Below are 16,631 nucleotides of genomic sequence, written 5' to 3'. Positions count from 1 at the left end.
TTTTTTTTTAAGAGAAACTTTGTTTATAGGGTTTTTTTTTTTTAACTAATATAAAACAGATTCCCAGCCTGTAGTTCATGTAATTGCTTCCCGGCGTCAGGATTGGTCAGAACATGAGATTGCAATGGAGACTAGCCCCACCATAATTTATCAGGATGTATCCAGTGAATCACAATCAGCTACTTCAACAATCAAAGCTCTGTTAGAACTCCAACAGACAACAGGTATGAATTCACATGCTCAGCTGAATGAAGCATGTTTTCTCTAGAGATGGGTTGTGCTAAAGTACTACTACTGTTATATTTTCTTTGTTATTATTTGAGCACATTTCCCCCCTCTGGACTTGTCTATAATCATTGGTTCAGTCTGTTTACTTGTCAGTTCATTAAGATGTTCACAGGAATACTGAAGGATAGACAGACTGTAGTCTATCATTTCTATCAGAAGAAAGAAGAAAAAACAGCACAGTTCTTTTCTTCTCTCTCTCCAGCTTAAAGTGGACAATCCTGTTGCCTTTTGTCACCAGAAAGGAGTAGGTCTATCGATTTCTAAGCACAAAGATAAATGCAGTACATTTGCCAATTCTATTCAAGAATAGTAGAAGGCAAATTGGAGGGCCCCTGCCATCCTGCTTGATATTGGTGGAGCAGTTTTGTGGTCATAAAACATTAAGGGCCTTGCTAACATTCTAATTTGTTTTTTTATCTTCATACTTCTTTGTATAATATAACAACCTGAGCTTCCATGCAAAGCTGTTCTCATTTAGCAAGATCCAATCAGTATTTCCAGTTACTAAATATCTTCTATAAACTCTAGGCAAAACTGTGTTAGTTATACTGACTTTTCTATTATAATAGATCAGATATTGTCAGAGTTCTTAGGGGACCTTAGTGATGATCTCGTCCATTCGTTTCATTATGGATAAACATACTGAGACCTAAAGAGGTTATCCAGTTGGCTAGTGGCAGAGTGAGATTCCATGTCTTTTGATTCCCAATTCAGTGTCCTCTCTACTTGTGGGGTGACTTTTGTATTCCTTTGGTTTTGTTTTACTTTCTTTAAATGATTATCTTGATTTTATCACATTTTATGCTTGGTGAGAACAATCTGAATGATTGCTTACTGGACTTAATTACTTACTGTTTGTTGTAACATCCACTCTACACTACCCAAAGAACACTAGCATTTATTTTAAGTCTTTGATTTTTTTATTGGTGTTATTTTTGGCTTTAGGCATTTCCTTAGCTCCTTGTCTTTAACATACTCAACTATTTCCGTTAATGCCTTATAGAGGGTGGAAACCAAATAATTTTGTAGAAAAAGTGATAATTTAGAAAGTTATTCTATCCATGGAAACCATTCTTGATTCCAGACCATTCCATAGACATTTTTGCAGGAACATATTTTCCTAACAGTGAATATTTTTATCCTTCAAGAGTCATAAAAATGTAACAATTCTTTGGGAATTATCTTGAATTTTTAATAGATCAAATTAAACTGGTCACTGTGTTGTGCTCTTCCGGGCAGTTGTGTCCTGGAGCAAATAATGCTAAGTAGTGCTTACTCACCCTTTGTTTTCAGGTTGGTGAACTGAAGAATACCAGGTACTGCCTTGACTAAGGGTAAAGGAAGTGTTCTAAAGGGATGTATGTACAAGGGAAACAGATCCAGTTGTTTGGCCTAGTGATAATAGGGGCAGATTTTAGTCTGAACGCCTCTGCGTTCTTGCTGTGCTGCTGAGTATGCTTGCACAAGTTGTGCACTCTATAGCCATCCAGTAGTCTGTGCTTTTGTTTTCAACTTCCTATCTTCTTAGTCACTGCCCATGTGGCACCCCAGAGGTCTTGTTCATTTTTCCATGGACAACTCTGGTTTTAGTACTTGTTTATAATAAAGTTAATTTTTCCCCTGACTTTTTTATACAGTGAAGGAAAAATTGGAATCTAAACCAAGACAACCCACTATTGACCTAAGTCAAATGGCAGTGCCTATTCAGATGACCCAGGAAAAGAGACATTCTCCTGAAAGTCCATCAATTGCGGTGGTAGAGTCAGAACTAGTTGCTGAATACATCACCACTGGTAGGTGTCCTTTTAAAAAGTAGTATTAAGGTAGGAGTGCTACCTTTCTGGATTTCATGTGATGATTGGGGGAAAATGTATTTTTTATATTTCTCGATCTCTTCCAGTTTTCTCTCAGAACAGATTCACATTGTCTTTGGGATTTACCCTGCCTTTAATGATTAGAGGGAGAAAATTGATAGATTTTACAAAGTTTGCAAGTAATATAAAACTGTAGTTGGCCTTAAAGAATATCTGTGAACATCAGGCAGCACCAGTAGTGAGAGGATAGAATATCTTTTATGGGGGAATAAGTACTCATATACATTTGAATTTTTTAGTTTTGGGAAGGGGAGGTGGGTCAAGGGTGAAAGAAAGTATAAAATCCAACCCTCCTCCCCCTTTTTAATGTAAAGAAAAAAATGTGGAAAATTTTAAATCCTTGTAAATAGTTAAGAGTTGTGATGGAAAACACATTAGGTATTTATGTGGTCTGGCAGCAAAAACACTGATGATGTTTTTGGATGGCATATGTAGAGAAGTGGAGCAGGAAGGATAATAGGTTCGTTCATATTCTGGTGAGACCACACCTGGAATACTGCTTTCTGTTTTGGGCCCTCTATTACTTTGAGATTTGGAGGAATTCAGAGAGTAGTAACATGAATAATTAGGGCTTAGGAGAGATGACTTATGAGGCAGTATATAAAGAACACCTGTCTTCTGTTTTCTTAAGCATAAGAGAACAAAAAGTTGCAAATATTTGAAGGATGTAAATACCAAAGTGGAAAGGGAATTTTTTGGCATAATTTTGGGAGATATTGTTAAGACTAATGGATTAAAATTGCCAAAAGGGAAAATCCAATTAAAAATTATGTAAAGCTATCTAGCATCTTTCTTTAGAGATACTTAGCAAAAAGCAGAGGGCAGTATGTTGGGAAAATCAATAATAACCTCTGGGGATAGACTAGATTATCAAACGGTAAATAGATAAAAAGACCTATGATATCTTCCCTTACTTATCCTTTTCAGAACGCACTGATGAGGGGACAGAGGTTGCTTTTCCCCTTCTAGGTAAGTGGTGTGCATCCATTTGTAGCAAAAGTAACTGAAGATAAAAGATGATTGTTTTGGGGGCAAACCACTTAATGGATGCGCTCTACTCTGATCTGGTAGAGGAAAGGTAAGCTCTACTCAGTAAAAGGGAGAGAGACTTTCCTTTTGCAGAGTAGTGGGATTCTTTCTCAGAAATGAGCAGTCTGACATTGGAAAAATAAGAGTTGTTTAAAGAAATAAGTGACTGTTTTATGGTGTTTACATGGCCCAGTTAAAGGTCACTTCAGCTGTTTTCCAAATATCTACTCTGTGACCTCCCTTCTATAATCTTCTCCCATCATATCTTCAGCCTCACTGAGTGTTTTTTGTTTTTTTTTTTTACTTCAAAGCCAACTTCCTGACCCTCTTGTATTATTCTGCAGTGGATGTTATTTTTCTTTAACTTACCTACACTCTGGAGAATTACTATGAAGAGATTTTAGTATTTTGAATTTATAGTATCTTGAGGATTATTCTTAAATGGTTTCAGTTGATCATCTATGAAATCTACTTCATTTCTTAATAAATGTAATAATTATGAATATTAGTGTGGGCAGTAAAAATGTTCCGTATAATCTAATAATTTCATCAGAAATTGTATATATTATTTTTCAAATGTCATTCATTTCTGATGATGCTTCTATCAGTAAAAAGCTTCATTGATTTGCTTGCTTAGTTTTAATATTATTAATATGATTTTTTTCTCTTAGTTGTACTATAAATGATTTCAGTATTTGTTATTTTAATACAAACTATGACTCCCTTTTTCCAGTTTCGTTGAGCACATATGAAAGATTGTATTAACTCATATAATTTAAAATGTATATATAAAGCTTCTTGTGAAATGCAATAAGATACTATAGTGCATTTATAAGAGTACTAGTGGTGCTGCCTGTAACCTCATATCACATGTAGGCGTATATATAGCAACAATAGAAAAACTGCATGGTGGGACTTCCTTGGTGGTCCAGTGGCAGACACTCTGAGCTTCCAGTGTAGGAGGCCTGAGTTTAATTCCTAGTCAGGGAACTAGATCCCACATGCTGCAACTAAAAAGGTCCTGCATGCTGCAACGAGGATCAAGGATCCTGCATGCAGTATTGGGACCCAGTGCAGCCAAATAAATAAATATTAGAAAAATGTTCAAAAAAAAAAAAAGAAAAATGGCATTTTTGAATATAGATAAAATGTGTTATAAAAATGAAGCTTATTTGTATTTCACTAGATAGTTTTAAAGTTCTATACTGACAGTGGCACTTTTACATTGATTTTGTAGTGATCATCTTTTCCTTGGGCATTTGACTATGACTTTTCTAAGTATGGAACCACTACTACTTGAAATTGTAGATCAAGGTATATGAGAATTAGAACCATGGATTACTGAGAGGTTTTGATATTCTCAAAATCCTTAGCTAATTTTACAGATTTATTTTTATCTGTTTCTGATTCAAAAAGTTGGTTTCCAGTAACTATAGACATTTTTAAAGCTCTGTAGAATAAGAAGTGTTGAGTATTTATACTGTTTAAAAAGTTGAAATTGAGGCTGATTAAAAGTGATAGTTTGGCATCAACATAGATGTGTAGTTTAAATGTATAGTTTACTCCATGGGACCTTCCAGCAAGAGACTAAGAGGTGGAATTATTTCCTGAACTGTACTCTTACTCATTTGTTTTGGATGAGCTGAATTTGAGAAGATGAAAGAACACTAACTTTTCTGTTATTTTGTTAACTTTATATTTTGGTACTTAACAATCTAAGGACCATTTTCAATTCATTACTTCATTTGGTCCTCTTCTAAGAAATAAAATTTTATTTTATTTATAAAATAAAAAACAAAAATAAACAAAATAAAACCTCTGAACTTTAGAGATTAATAACATAGAGTTTAAGTGACCTCTTCAAATTCACATAGCTGATTGGTGGCAGAGTGGGACAGAATCCAGTTGTGACTGTTGATCCAGATCTCTTTCTGTAGTATCACCTTGACCTATCATATCACCTTTAGGATATGAGAGAGTGTCTTTTGTATATAAAGGAGTGAATGCTTCTGGTTTATGTATTACCATTAGAACTGGGATCAAGAGGTTAAAAACTTGTACTGTCTCATTATCCTTAAAAATATTAGTCTAGGATTTGATTGCAGAAATTGATTGTTGTTTTGTTACCTTAATGGGGTAAAGGTCACTGGAGAAAGAGTACAACTCACAGGAGGATATAGCTTTAAGGGATTTGTTCCTCCTTTGTGGTAATAGTTTTCACAGTGCTTCCACATACATTTCTCATCTCATCCTTATAATAGCTCTGTTATTCCCATTTTACAGATGAGGACACAGAGTCTCAGAGAAGATAAGTGACTTTCTCAGAGTTACACAGCTCATAAATGGGCAGACTCTGGTCTTCTGCCTCCTAGTACCACACTTTCTCTCTGTGATGCAATCTCACAGACAGTTATTTAAAATGACTACTGGTTACAGATGCTGTGGTGATTTCTGGAGAAATATCATCACCTCCTCTATTTTCAGTCAGCCACCGCTCCCAGCCCCAACAGCCCTCCCAGCCTCAGCGGACCCTCCTCCAGCATGTGGCTCAGTCACAGACTGCAACACAGACATCCGTGGTGGTGAAGTCCATCCCAGCTTCTTCCCCTGGAGCAATCACCCACATAATGCAGCAGGTTGTATCTCTGCTTTTTCCTTCTACCTTCTGTAGCCACTTCCTTCCTGAAATAAGATTCAGTTTCATCTCCTATTATAAGAGGGGAAATAACTGAGTTAAAGAGTGTTAGTGTAGTTCTTTTCATCTGTGAGGGGTGAGTAAAGGAAATGAACTGAGAGTCTTAACACCAGAAAGTAATTAAGAAATAGTATTCTTGGATCTTCTGTGAACTCTTAACATTTCAAAAGGGTAAAGCTATCTAGATGAATCTATGATATCAGAATTGCTCACTGTTTCTATGTATTTTCTTGTTATGGAAGGGTTTATCACTGAGGCAAGATTTTCAAATGAAATAGAAGTTGGCTTCCTTAAGCTGTTTGATGCTGAATTTTTCATTTGTTTTACTTTTTGCTTTCATAATGAATCCTTATGGGAACATTAAAAATAACTAGGTAAATATTATTTGACTTCTTTTATTGAATGTGACCAATTGAGGAAGAGAGACTCAACAGGAAGGAAAATGAATTAATATAAAACAGAAAATGTGGTAAGGGTAATGGGGAAAAGGTAAAAAATACATCGATATATTGATTTTGTGCCAGATACTGTGCTTTGAGCTTTAAATGCTTTAACTTATTTAATTCTTGCTATGAGCCTGCAAGGTGATTGTATCATCCCTCTTACAAATGAGGAAACTCATGCCCATAGAAATTAAATAACCTATTCTGGATGGCAGAACCAGGATTTAAATCTAAAGAATCCTGCCTCTATTATAAAGTGATATCATAAATATCAGATTTAAGCATGACTTATCATTAGCAGCCACATAAATTACCATTACTCAACTGGTAGCAGTTGACCGTAATTACAGGCAAACTACTCAAAAGGCATGAAGAAATTGTTGAATTAAAAACCTGTATATGTAAGGTCATTATGAGATAGGGGAGAGTTTCGATTGAATCTCGAAGTTGTAAAGTTTAAGTAGATGTGTAGCATTTGACAAAGCAGTGGGAAGGATGGGATTGGGGTGGATCTTCTGTCACTGAGGGAAACCAGATGGCCAGAGATTTTGCTGGGTGTCAGCTCTCAGCCTGGAGTCTGGCCCTCATCTGGCTGTCCTGACACTGACTTTTCTCAAGACACCCGGGGAGGTCGGACAGCTGGCTCTAACCATGTCACTCAAGATTGCTGCTGCCTCCCATCGCTGTTAGAACTGACATCAGGCCATCTCTGTTTCTCCTGACAGGAGTGCTCTTATTGCTGCCACAGTTTCCTTCCCTCCTGGGAGGGAGCCGGGTGTGTGAAAGCCATTGCCTGGTGGGTGTGGAACCTGGGCGAGGAGGGCTGGGGCAGAGGGCAGATCACTCAGACCTTGGTAGGCCTGGCCACCCGTCTCCACCCTTAACAAAGAGGCCCTCTGTGGAGACTGGGATGGGCATGGCCCTCAGACAATGCCTGCCTCCTGGACTGTGCTGAATGGGTGCACAGCACAAGTGGGCGTCTCTGAACCTTGGATTTTCTCTAGATACCTCACTTCTGGGTTGCTGCGTTCTTCCTTTGGACAGATGAACAGCTCTGGAGCTGTGTCCTGAGCCAGGGACCCTTTTCTTTTCCCATCTTGTGCTGTGCTTACAGAGCATCCTTATTTTTCTTACCTTTTAAGTTCTGGGCCCTCTGAGAGTTTTCTTACTGCAGTGCATTTGCCAGTTTTGGCCGTACTTAATGTCTAAGAGTTGAAATTTTAAGAGTCTCAATCTAAGGCTGCCTTTAGATTTAGAGACCTTGAGAGTTTTTTGGTCTTCTTAGGTTCTCCCTTCTGAAAATTTTGAATGATTCTCATAATCAAGTCTTTTCCAATTTGAGGAAAATGTAGCAATATAGGTGTTTTTCTTATTTCATTCTTACTTTGTGCCTTTTTTACTTAGGCATTAAGCAGTCACACTGCTTTTACCAAACACAGCGAGGAACTTGGAACTGAGGAGGGCGAGGTTGAAGAGATGGACACTTTAGACCCTCAGACAGGTCTGTTTTATCGATCTGCCCTGACTCAGTCACAGTCAGCTAAGCCGCAGAAACTTAGCCAGCCACAGCTGGAACAGACTCAGCTGCAAGTGAAAACTCTGCAGTGCTTCCAGACTAAACAGAAGCAGACCATCCACCTGCAGGCAGACCAGCTCCAGCACAAACTCCCGCAAATGCCCCAGCTTTCCATCAGGCATCAAAAACTCACCCCTCTCCAGCAAGAACAAGCACAGCCCAAGCCAGATGTGCAGCACACACAGCATCCCATGGTGGCCAAAGACAGGCAGCTTCCTACCTTAATGGCACAGCCCCCACAGACTGTAGTACAGGTGCTTGCAGTGAAAACCACGCAGCAGCTCCCTAAACTGCAGCAGGCTCCGAACCAACCAAAAATCTACGTGCAACCCCAAACCCCCCAGAGCCAAATGCCGCTCCCAGCCTCTTCAGAGAAACAGCCGGCAAGCCAGGTAACGGAATATTGATAGCATGCAAAGTTAAACTTCTCTGTTCACGGAAAAAAATGAAAACATCACGACCCTATCGTGATTAGCGGTGCATTCTCCTGGCAAGAGGAAACTCAAAAGCCTCATTACGCTGGTATTACTTTACTCCATCAGAAGGTTGACATTAGGGAAGAAATGTACGCATTAATATAGGAAGAAAAAAAGCATAGCACTCAGAACTTGAATTTCCAGGCAGTTTTTAATGAAATAACTTCAGCATTGATCAATAATGCATAGATATACCTAAATTATTTTTATTTTTTAGGCATAAAGTATTTATCTCCATGCTTGTAAGCTCTTATTTCTGTGGCAATAATGCTAATAAGTAAACTACAGTCTTTTAAGGAGCTTCATTGACCGTCTTCCTTTGTAGTTTACACCACCACCATTTGGTTAATAAATTTATCTTCGAGATTTCAGAGGAATTATCTGTGAATATTGAAAAGAAAAATTATATTAGGGAAAATTAGTGGCTTTGGAGTGATGTATGTGTATATGTGTGTGTTATAAATACATATATATATATATAGAATATGTTTGTATAAACGTATTTTGAAGCAAAAGATTGAAAAAACCCTACTTTTATTTTAAAAAACTGAAGATTATATGAAATGATTTGAGATGGGTTTAAGGTATACTGTGTGGGGATGTAAATCCCAAGGAAAACAAGGCTGCTGTGACTTTTTTTCCTTTACTGCTATGAACCTTGGCTGGCTGAACAAAGGTTCTTTTGACCCCTCCTCTTTCACTAGTTTTCTTAAAGGTAACCAGATACTTTCCCATCAGCCCTCTTATTGAAACACCAAGCTTCAAAATATCTTCCTAGTATACAGCACAAATGTTTCTTTTGCCATTATTATCTGGGGTGTTTGATAGGTTTTCTCAAAGATATGTAGCTGTAACACACACAACCCCAATTTGTTTTCAGGTGGAGCAGCCAATTATAACCCAAGGATCCTCTGTTACAAAGATAACTTTTGAGGGGCGCCAGCCTCCCACAGTTACAAAGATAACTGGTGGCAGTTCTGTGCCTAAGTTGACATCACCAGTTACAAGCATATCTCCCATTCAGGCCTCTGAGAAGACAGCAGTGTCAGACATTTTGAAAATGTCTTTGATGGAAGCTCAGATTGATACAAATATAGAGCATTTGGTAGTGGATCCCCCAAAGAAGGCTCTTGCCACTGGTGTGCTCACTGGTGAAGCAGGATCATTACCCTCCACCCATGTGGTGGTGGCAGGGATGGCGAATTCCACTCCCCAGCAACAGAAATGTAGAGAGTCCTGTTCAAGTCCATCTGCTGTTGGCCCTCCCCTAACGACAAGGAAAATCGATGCACCAGGAGTGCCTGCGACAGGCCAGTTCATGCGTATTCAGAATGTAGGCCAAAAGAAAGCTGAAGAGAGCCCAGCAGAAATTATCATCCAGGTAAGAATCAGAAGGAACACAAGAAATCTTGGGTGTCTTGAGGGTTGTGGGTTTGGTGTGTTTTGGGATGTCACAGGAAGAGTCAAGCCAAAATAGCAGAGAGATTGTCAAATTTGGTTTATTACCTATTACAAATATACAAGTTTATAATTATTTTCTGAAACAGAGTCCTAGAAAATTGATAGATATTATCACAACAGTACACCTTAGAGACAGTCAAGGGCCCTGAGCCCCAGTGTCCACTTGATTCATAGATGCAAGCCACACTTGCCAGTGTTGACTCAGCAGTCAACCTACAAGATCAGCAACTTTCCAGGTCAAATTTTGGGCTTCTCAGTCTTTGCCCAGAGTAGAAGTAGTTTGTACTCTTGGGATATAACTGGATTGTACTCCTATTTCAAGTTAATTTTAGAGACCCCTGTAGAAACACAGTTCTTGATCTTGATCCAAATTTATGGTTTTCAGCACTATAAAACCTTAATTAACTGAAATGTCTAGAGAACCATGTTGTAAGAGAATGTTTCTTAGTAATTTAATTTTATAACTAACTTGGGATTAACCGTAAAGCTTTGCTTTTTATTTCAATCATTATATTATTGAAAAATCTTATTACGGTTACTCTCCTGTCTTGGTAAGTACAGGCTAGTGAACATGATGGATTATTCATTGACAGTAGATTTTCCTATGCCTCACATTCCCTTCATTCTAAAACTCATCTGTTATCATATATAATCCAGACTGAAGAGTTACTGGGTCCAGACTAGCTTTTAGAAGTTGTGTTTTATTTCCCTCTCTCCTTGCAAGGTTCCAGGTTTTTTTCTTGACATTTGTTATTTTTTGCTTGGAAGGTATCAGAGCAGCACATTTTAGTTAATTGAGAATTTGGATTTATTGAAATGTGGATAATCTAGTATTTACTATGGATGGTAGTATTTATTGTACTATATTGTGTGACTTAGACTATTCTGTAGTAAATTTTGCCTTTCCTGTGATCCCAAGCCATGAAAGAATGCAAATTGACCGATATTAACCCAGATGGGATTTATTTTAGTATAGGGGAAATGCTTAAGTGCAAATAGATCTGGCCATTGAATTATTCAAACATTTTGTTCCTGTCAAAACAGTGAACTAAATAATCGTTGACCAGATGGATTTGTTACATGTTTTTTCCCCCTGAAGAGGTAGCATTGCATGCTAAGTCGCTTCAGTCGTGTCTGACTCTTTGCGACCCTATGGACTGCACCAGTCTCCTCTGTCCATGGGATTCTCCAGGCAAGAATACTGGAGTGGGTTGCCATGCCCTTCTCCACTGAAGAGGTAGGGTTTGGTGGAAAAGGAGGTTTCGTGGCTTTGCTATTCACTGTGTGACTTTGGGCAAGACTACTTAACCTCCCTGTGCCTTAGTTTCCTCATCAGTAAAATGGGAATAAGGAATGCCTACTTTACGTGATTGGCATAAGGAGTATATAAAGTTGAGATGAAGCACTTAGCACAGTACCTGGCTTGTCGTGATTGCCCAATATATGATAGCTATTCCTATTTTTACTAAAATTTACTGTGACCCCTGGGAGTTTAAGTTCTTTAAGTTGATATACTTGCTAAATTGAAAATTATTTTGAATAGCTTATGTGGAAATTATTTTCTCTACTTCATGAACAGGGGTGAAAATGTAATTTGCTTCATGTATCAAAGATGATAGCTAATGAGTAGGTTCTCTGCAAGAATACTGAGCTAATTTTTAGCGTTTACTATATGCTAGGTTGATGTGTCACTGTGTCAGAGGGAAGAGCAGCATTAAGGACCAAGCTTTTGGAGTCAGAAATATCTAGATTTGAATCCCATAATCCTTACCTACTTTGTGGCTTTGGGCAACAGTTAACCTCTGTTCCTGTGATGAAGGGGAAACAATAACAGCTCAAAGAGTTGTTTTGAGGATTGAGTAAATATCTGGTTAAGTGTCCTATATAGAGTAATACTCAATAAGGATAGCTCCTGTTGTTATAATCATCACTAACAGATTGTTAGAACATTTATTTTCAGGTCTCAGTAGTTATGCTTAGCTTTGACCCAAAGTATTGATTTTTACTCATTCAGTAAAATACCACTGACTTGAGTGAAGGAAGTCTGCAGAAGTTCCTTGAAAAATGTTCTGTAAAAATTCAGCATGTTTAATGTTAAGTACCTTGTAGACAGATAATCCATATTTCTTTTATTCATTCATTCATTCCACATGGATTATTTGACCTCTGTGTTCCAGGCACTGTGCTAGGTGTAAGGATAGAGGAGTACACAAGATGAATGTATCTTCTATTTTGAAGGGGTCTATATGTATATGGAATTCATAGAATTTAGATCTGTAGGGATATTTAAAGCATATCTTTTCTAATGATCTTATTTTACACAAAATTAAACTAAAGCTTAAGAAGGGAAGTGACTTATTCAGAGGTCCACAGCAAGTCACAGCTAGAGCTGAACTAAAATTCTGACCCCACCAGAGACTTTTTCATAGCGATCAGCTGTATGGAACAAGGGCAGGAGGGTGAGGGAAGACAAAAAACTTTACCACTTTAGAATCAATGCCTGGGCATCTTACACTATTTTCTTGATAGTATTAAAACTAAATTTGCATCTCTCCTCAGTAGAAGGTTGTTTTGGTTAGGTATATTTTCAAAATGCTGATATTCAGCTTTGCTCCTGGGTTCTTTATGTCAAAGATACATTATTCGTTGGGAAAGTTAAGAATCTGTTGGCAATGCAGGAGACCTGAGTTCAGTCCCTGGGTTGGGAAGATCCTCTTGAGAAGGGAAAGGCTACCCACTCCAGTATTCTGGCACAGAGAATTCCATGGACTGTATAGTCTCTGGGGTCGCAGAGTCAGACACGACTGAGTGACTTTCAGTTTCAATGTGTGCCAGACCCTGTTCAAAAGTTCTGGGTATCTGGCAATGAAAAAGATAGTCAGGATCTGTGCTCTGGTTCATACTGTCTTGGATCTTACATTCTAAGGATGAGAAGAAAACAAAGAGATGATAAATCAATAAAGAAAATGTACAGAACATAATAGGGGTTAGGGGTGGAATCGACCCAGTACTCTGGTTTCCTTTGATAGAAGGAAGGCTTCTCAAAGCCTTTTACTTGAAGCATTTGAGCTAAGATGCAGATGATAAGAATGGAACCAGCCATGTAAAGATTTAGAGGAAGGATATTCCAGGAAGAGGGGAAGAACTAGTGCGCACACCCTGTGGTACAAGTGAATTTGGAATAAGGCTGGAGACAAGAACAATAGGAAACAATTGTAGAATTTTAAGTAGGGGTATGATATGAACGGATATACCTTTTAAGAAGGTATATAATAAAGTTGAGAAAAAAAAGAATCTGGCAAGGGAATATGTGGTTATCTTTTGGTACTTTCATTGTTTAAAAGACTGTCTTCTCTAGCCTCATTTTCAGTAAAGATTGTTACTATGTGACCCAAACAAATAAGTTCACCTTTGAACTACCAAAGGGCTTAAAAATATTGTGGTATCAGTGGATTAATCATTCATCTTGCAGAAGCAAAATCTGATGCATTTACATTTAAAATTTGCTTAATGACCAAATAAAAATATCCTGAGTCTGTCTCTTGAATTAGGCATGGACTTCAGCCTCCTTTGTTAGAAGAGGCACCATCAAGGAGTGGAGAGATCACTTTGCGTTGTGGAGGGCTTGGATTTGAATCCTGGCATCCTAGCATTAACCCTGACCAACTGTGTGACCTTGATTAAGTCACTTACTATCTTAGTTTCCTCATTTGTAAAATGGGAATAATATTAAGCATCTAGCATAGTGCCTGGCATCTAGTAGTTGTCCAGTTAATGTCAGTGTCCTTATTTCCTTCCTTGTTATTGTTGAGGACATCCTTCTGTTACCTTTTTTTTTTTTTTTAACCATGAAGCTTCTCTCCTCTGTCTTCTCTTCCAGGCCATTCCCCAGTATGCTATTCCTTGCCACTCCAGCTCCAACGTGGTCGTAGAGCCAAGCGGGCTCCTTGAACTGAACAATTTCACCAGTCAGCAGTTGGATGATGATGAGACGGCCATGGAGCAGGACATAGACAGTAGCACAGAGGATGGAACTGAACCCAGCCCCTCTCAGAGTTCTGCTGAGCGATCCTAGTGTTTTGGACACAGGAGTGCACTTTAAAACCTACTTGGTTACCAAGTGTCCAGGGAAGCCCTTGTATTTTGATGTCTAAAGAGAGCACTTTGCCCATGCTTAGACTGTGGACCCTGAAACAGCAGTGTTTCAACAAGAATTGCTGCAGGAGTAGCATTTTAAAACAAGATAAAACTCACAGGGGAATGTACTTTTTTTTAGAAAAAGAAAAAAGATGCACATCTACAGTGACATAAGACCTGATATTCTTTCTCTGTTGGACCACGGCTAATGGAAAAGTTTGTCTTGCGGTGGAAAGAGACTTTTCCTGTGAATGTTCTTCAACTGGTTTCTACTGAGCAAACACCATCAAAAAAGGAGAATGTGAATAGTTTGTATTTTGAAACAGTGTGTCAGGAACAGTTTTTTTTCTTTTTTTTTAAATCTTGTATGTTTTTGCAAATCCTTGCAAGTGCTGAATTGGTTAACATTTTACATCTCCGCAGTTCGTATTTTATAAAATAACTAGTTATTTGATACTGGCATTAAAGAATCCTTGTTAGATGGTGGAAATCAGGTCCCTAACCAGTGGGAAGTGCTTTTTTGGGTGGTTTGTACATTCTCACCAGTTGTATGCTAATTTATTGTGTTGTTGTTCCTTTGTGCTCTGGGCAGCACACTTGCTTTCTATTTATTTAAATGTAAACATTTCAAAGCAGGCCGTATTCCTTCTGACAAATTTCCTGTAAGCCAGGATTGTCTACCCTTTCCACCTCCCACCCCCTCCCCCTTTCTCCTTTAAGAAAACTTATGAGAAAATGTTTCATTGTGAAACAGAGGAATAGAAATATTTTCTAGTCCAAAGGAAATGTTCAGTTATGTTCAGGAAAACAAATTATTCATATGATGCTATCTTAACACTGAAATTGCACATTCATGTTGGACTGAGACTTTGAAAATAACTTTTACATACCTTTGTTTAACCCCCTTTGAAATGTATAAAAAGTTCATTTACAGTTCTAAATGTAATGTTTTTAAGCATTCTACCTTTTTAGGACATGATTTGTTTAAGCAATATGTTTGGGTCTTGTGATCACTGTCTGTCACAAGTAGAGTGAAGGGTAAGAGGGTGGGAACGGGTAAGAGTTTTGACAAGTTGTGGCAAAGGAAACTATACTTTTCATTTTTTAAAAAAATGTAAATAGAAAAGTTTTTAACGGTTTTATATAGATTTCACTATAAATAAGCATTTTAAGACTGACAAATGTTGAACTGTATATACATATATCAGCATAACTGCCCAATTTTTTGGTGCTGAAGTACTGTAAAGTAGAATTCATCAATGGTCTCCTAATTTTTACATCTATATCTGGAAAAAAAAAAAAAAAACTGTGATCCTATAGTTAATAAATTCCCACTAGAGTGACACTGAAGATTTAAACACAGGCATTCACAGATGCACTGATTTCTTGTAGTTGTCATTATTTCTGCTACATGATAATGACTTATACCCATAGATGGAGCTGTTGGGTATTATTTTATTGTACAAATTCCTGTTTAAAAGACTTTGTGACTGTTTCTAGTTAAGTAATTTTTTTAACCTTTTGGGTCATAGACTTTGAAAATCTGATGACACTTTGAACTCTCACCAAAAAGTGAAAACTCTCACATGCCAATATACATGTTAGGTTTTGCAATTTTTAGGGGTTCATGGGCCTCTAAGCCTATCTATGTGTTCCAGGTTAAGCCCTCTGTTAACGGTCAGTCCATTACTTACAGATGTAAGTTTTTATAAAATAAAATATCTTTTAAATATTCATGGATCAGGTAACAGCAAACTTGAATAAAGTCATTATGTTCTACTTCTGCATATTCCGGTACCACAGCATACCTGTGTCCCTTTGAGAATTTAGCCTTAATATGTTTCAGCAACTAAAATGGCGGATGAAATTTCCATAGTCTACATTTAAAAAAATTAGTATATATTTTAACAAATTATCAAATGAGGGATTTATTTTTTTTTCTTTTAAAAACTGTTAATCTCAAGACAGCATGAATTTCAGTTTATTTGATAAATATTAGTTAAGCATCTTCCGTGTGCCAGATGCTAGGCTAAGCACCAGGTATGTACCATAGTGAATAAACAGAAGATCCTTCCCTTGTGGAGTTGACAAGCAGGGTTACTGGCTGATGAAATGGATGTGAAGGCTAAAGGAAAGAAGGAACAAGAGTGGCTCTTAGGTTTCTTAATTTAGTGGGTGGATGGTAATGCCATTCATGGATCTCTAGGCATCCTTTAACTGAAGATCTTAGCATTAGCTCTTTTACCATTTCATATGTTTAAGTTCATAAATGTAAGTTTACGTCATCCGTGTGAAAGATATTCCAAGATTACAGTGCAAATGCTATGAAATGAATAAAACCCTAACAACTGTTATAAGCAGTGATAAGAAAAATCTGTTTGGTTTAAAGGAAACTTTGATAAATGCTTCGTACTAGCAGTTGCAATTTATGGTGAAATTACAGAACTTTAAAAAAATGAGCAGTTTTACTGAGATAACTTCACATCATACCATTCACCCATTTAAAGTATCACAGTCAGTGGTTTTTTAGTATATTTAGAGTTGGGCAGTCATCACTACGGTCAATTTTAGAGCATTTGTATAACCCCCCAAAGAAACCCTGTATGCCTGAAACCACCACCACCCTGGCCCTAGGTATCCTCTGATCATTTC

General features: G+C 37.6%; 1 protein-coding gene across 10 annotated transcripts in view; it reads left to right on the top strand.

Moving 5' to 3' along the window:
* The window catches only part of LOC104994089 (chromosome unknown open reading frame, human C11orf30), an 81,385-nt gene extending 65,673 nt beyond the window's left edge, over positions 1 to 15,712 (top strand). For 6 of the 10 annotated variants that reach the window (XM_010847547.1, XM_010847543.1, XM_010847549.1 and 3 more), the window contains 7 exons: positions 60 to 224; positions 1,926 to 2,081; positions 3,090 to 3,131; positions 5,676 to 5,827; positions 7,734 to 8,297; positions 9,262 to 9,762; positions 13,723 to 15,712. In XM_010847547.1, the coding sequence (XP_010845849.1) occupies positions 60 to 224; positions 1,926 to 2,081; positions 3,090 to 3,131; positions 5,676 to 5,827; positions 7,734 to 8,297; positions 9,262 to 9,762; positions 13,723 to 13,917 (1,775 nt within the window). In that variant the 3' untranslated portion in view covers positions 13,918 to 15,712. The remainder of the gene's footprint in view (positions 1 to 59; positions 225 to 1,925; positions 2,082 to 3,089; positions 3,132 to 5,675; positions 5,828 to 7,733; positions 8,298 to 9,261; positions 9,763 to 13,722) is intronic. The other 4 variants (XM_010847550.1, XM_010847544.1, XM_010847548.1 and 1 more) reach the window with 3 other exon arrangements.
* The last annotated feature ends 919 nt before the right edge of the window (positions 15,713 to 16,631 follow it).

This window comes from Bison bison, unplaced genomic scaffold, assembly GCF_000754665.1.
Source record: "Bison bison bison isolate TAMUID 2011002044 unplaced genomic scaffold, Bison_UMD1.0 scf7180017864251, whole genome shotgun sequence".
In the NCBI taxonomy this organism is placed as follows: Eukaryota; Metazoa; Chordata; class Mammalia; order Artiodactyla; family Bovidae; genus Bison; species Bison bison.
The sequence above is the reverse complement of the archived record's forward strand: the minus strand, read 5'-3'. Positions and strand labels throughout refer to the sequence as shown.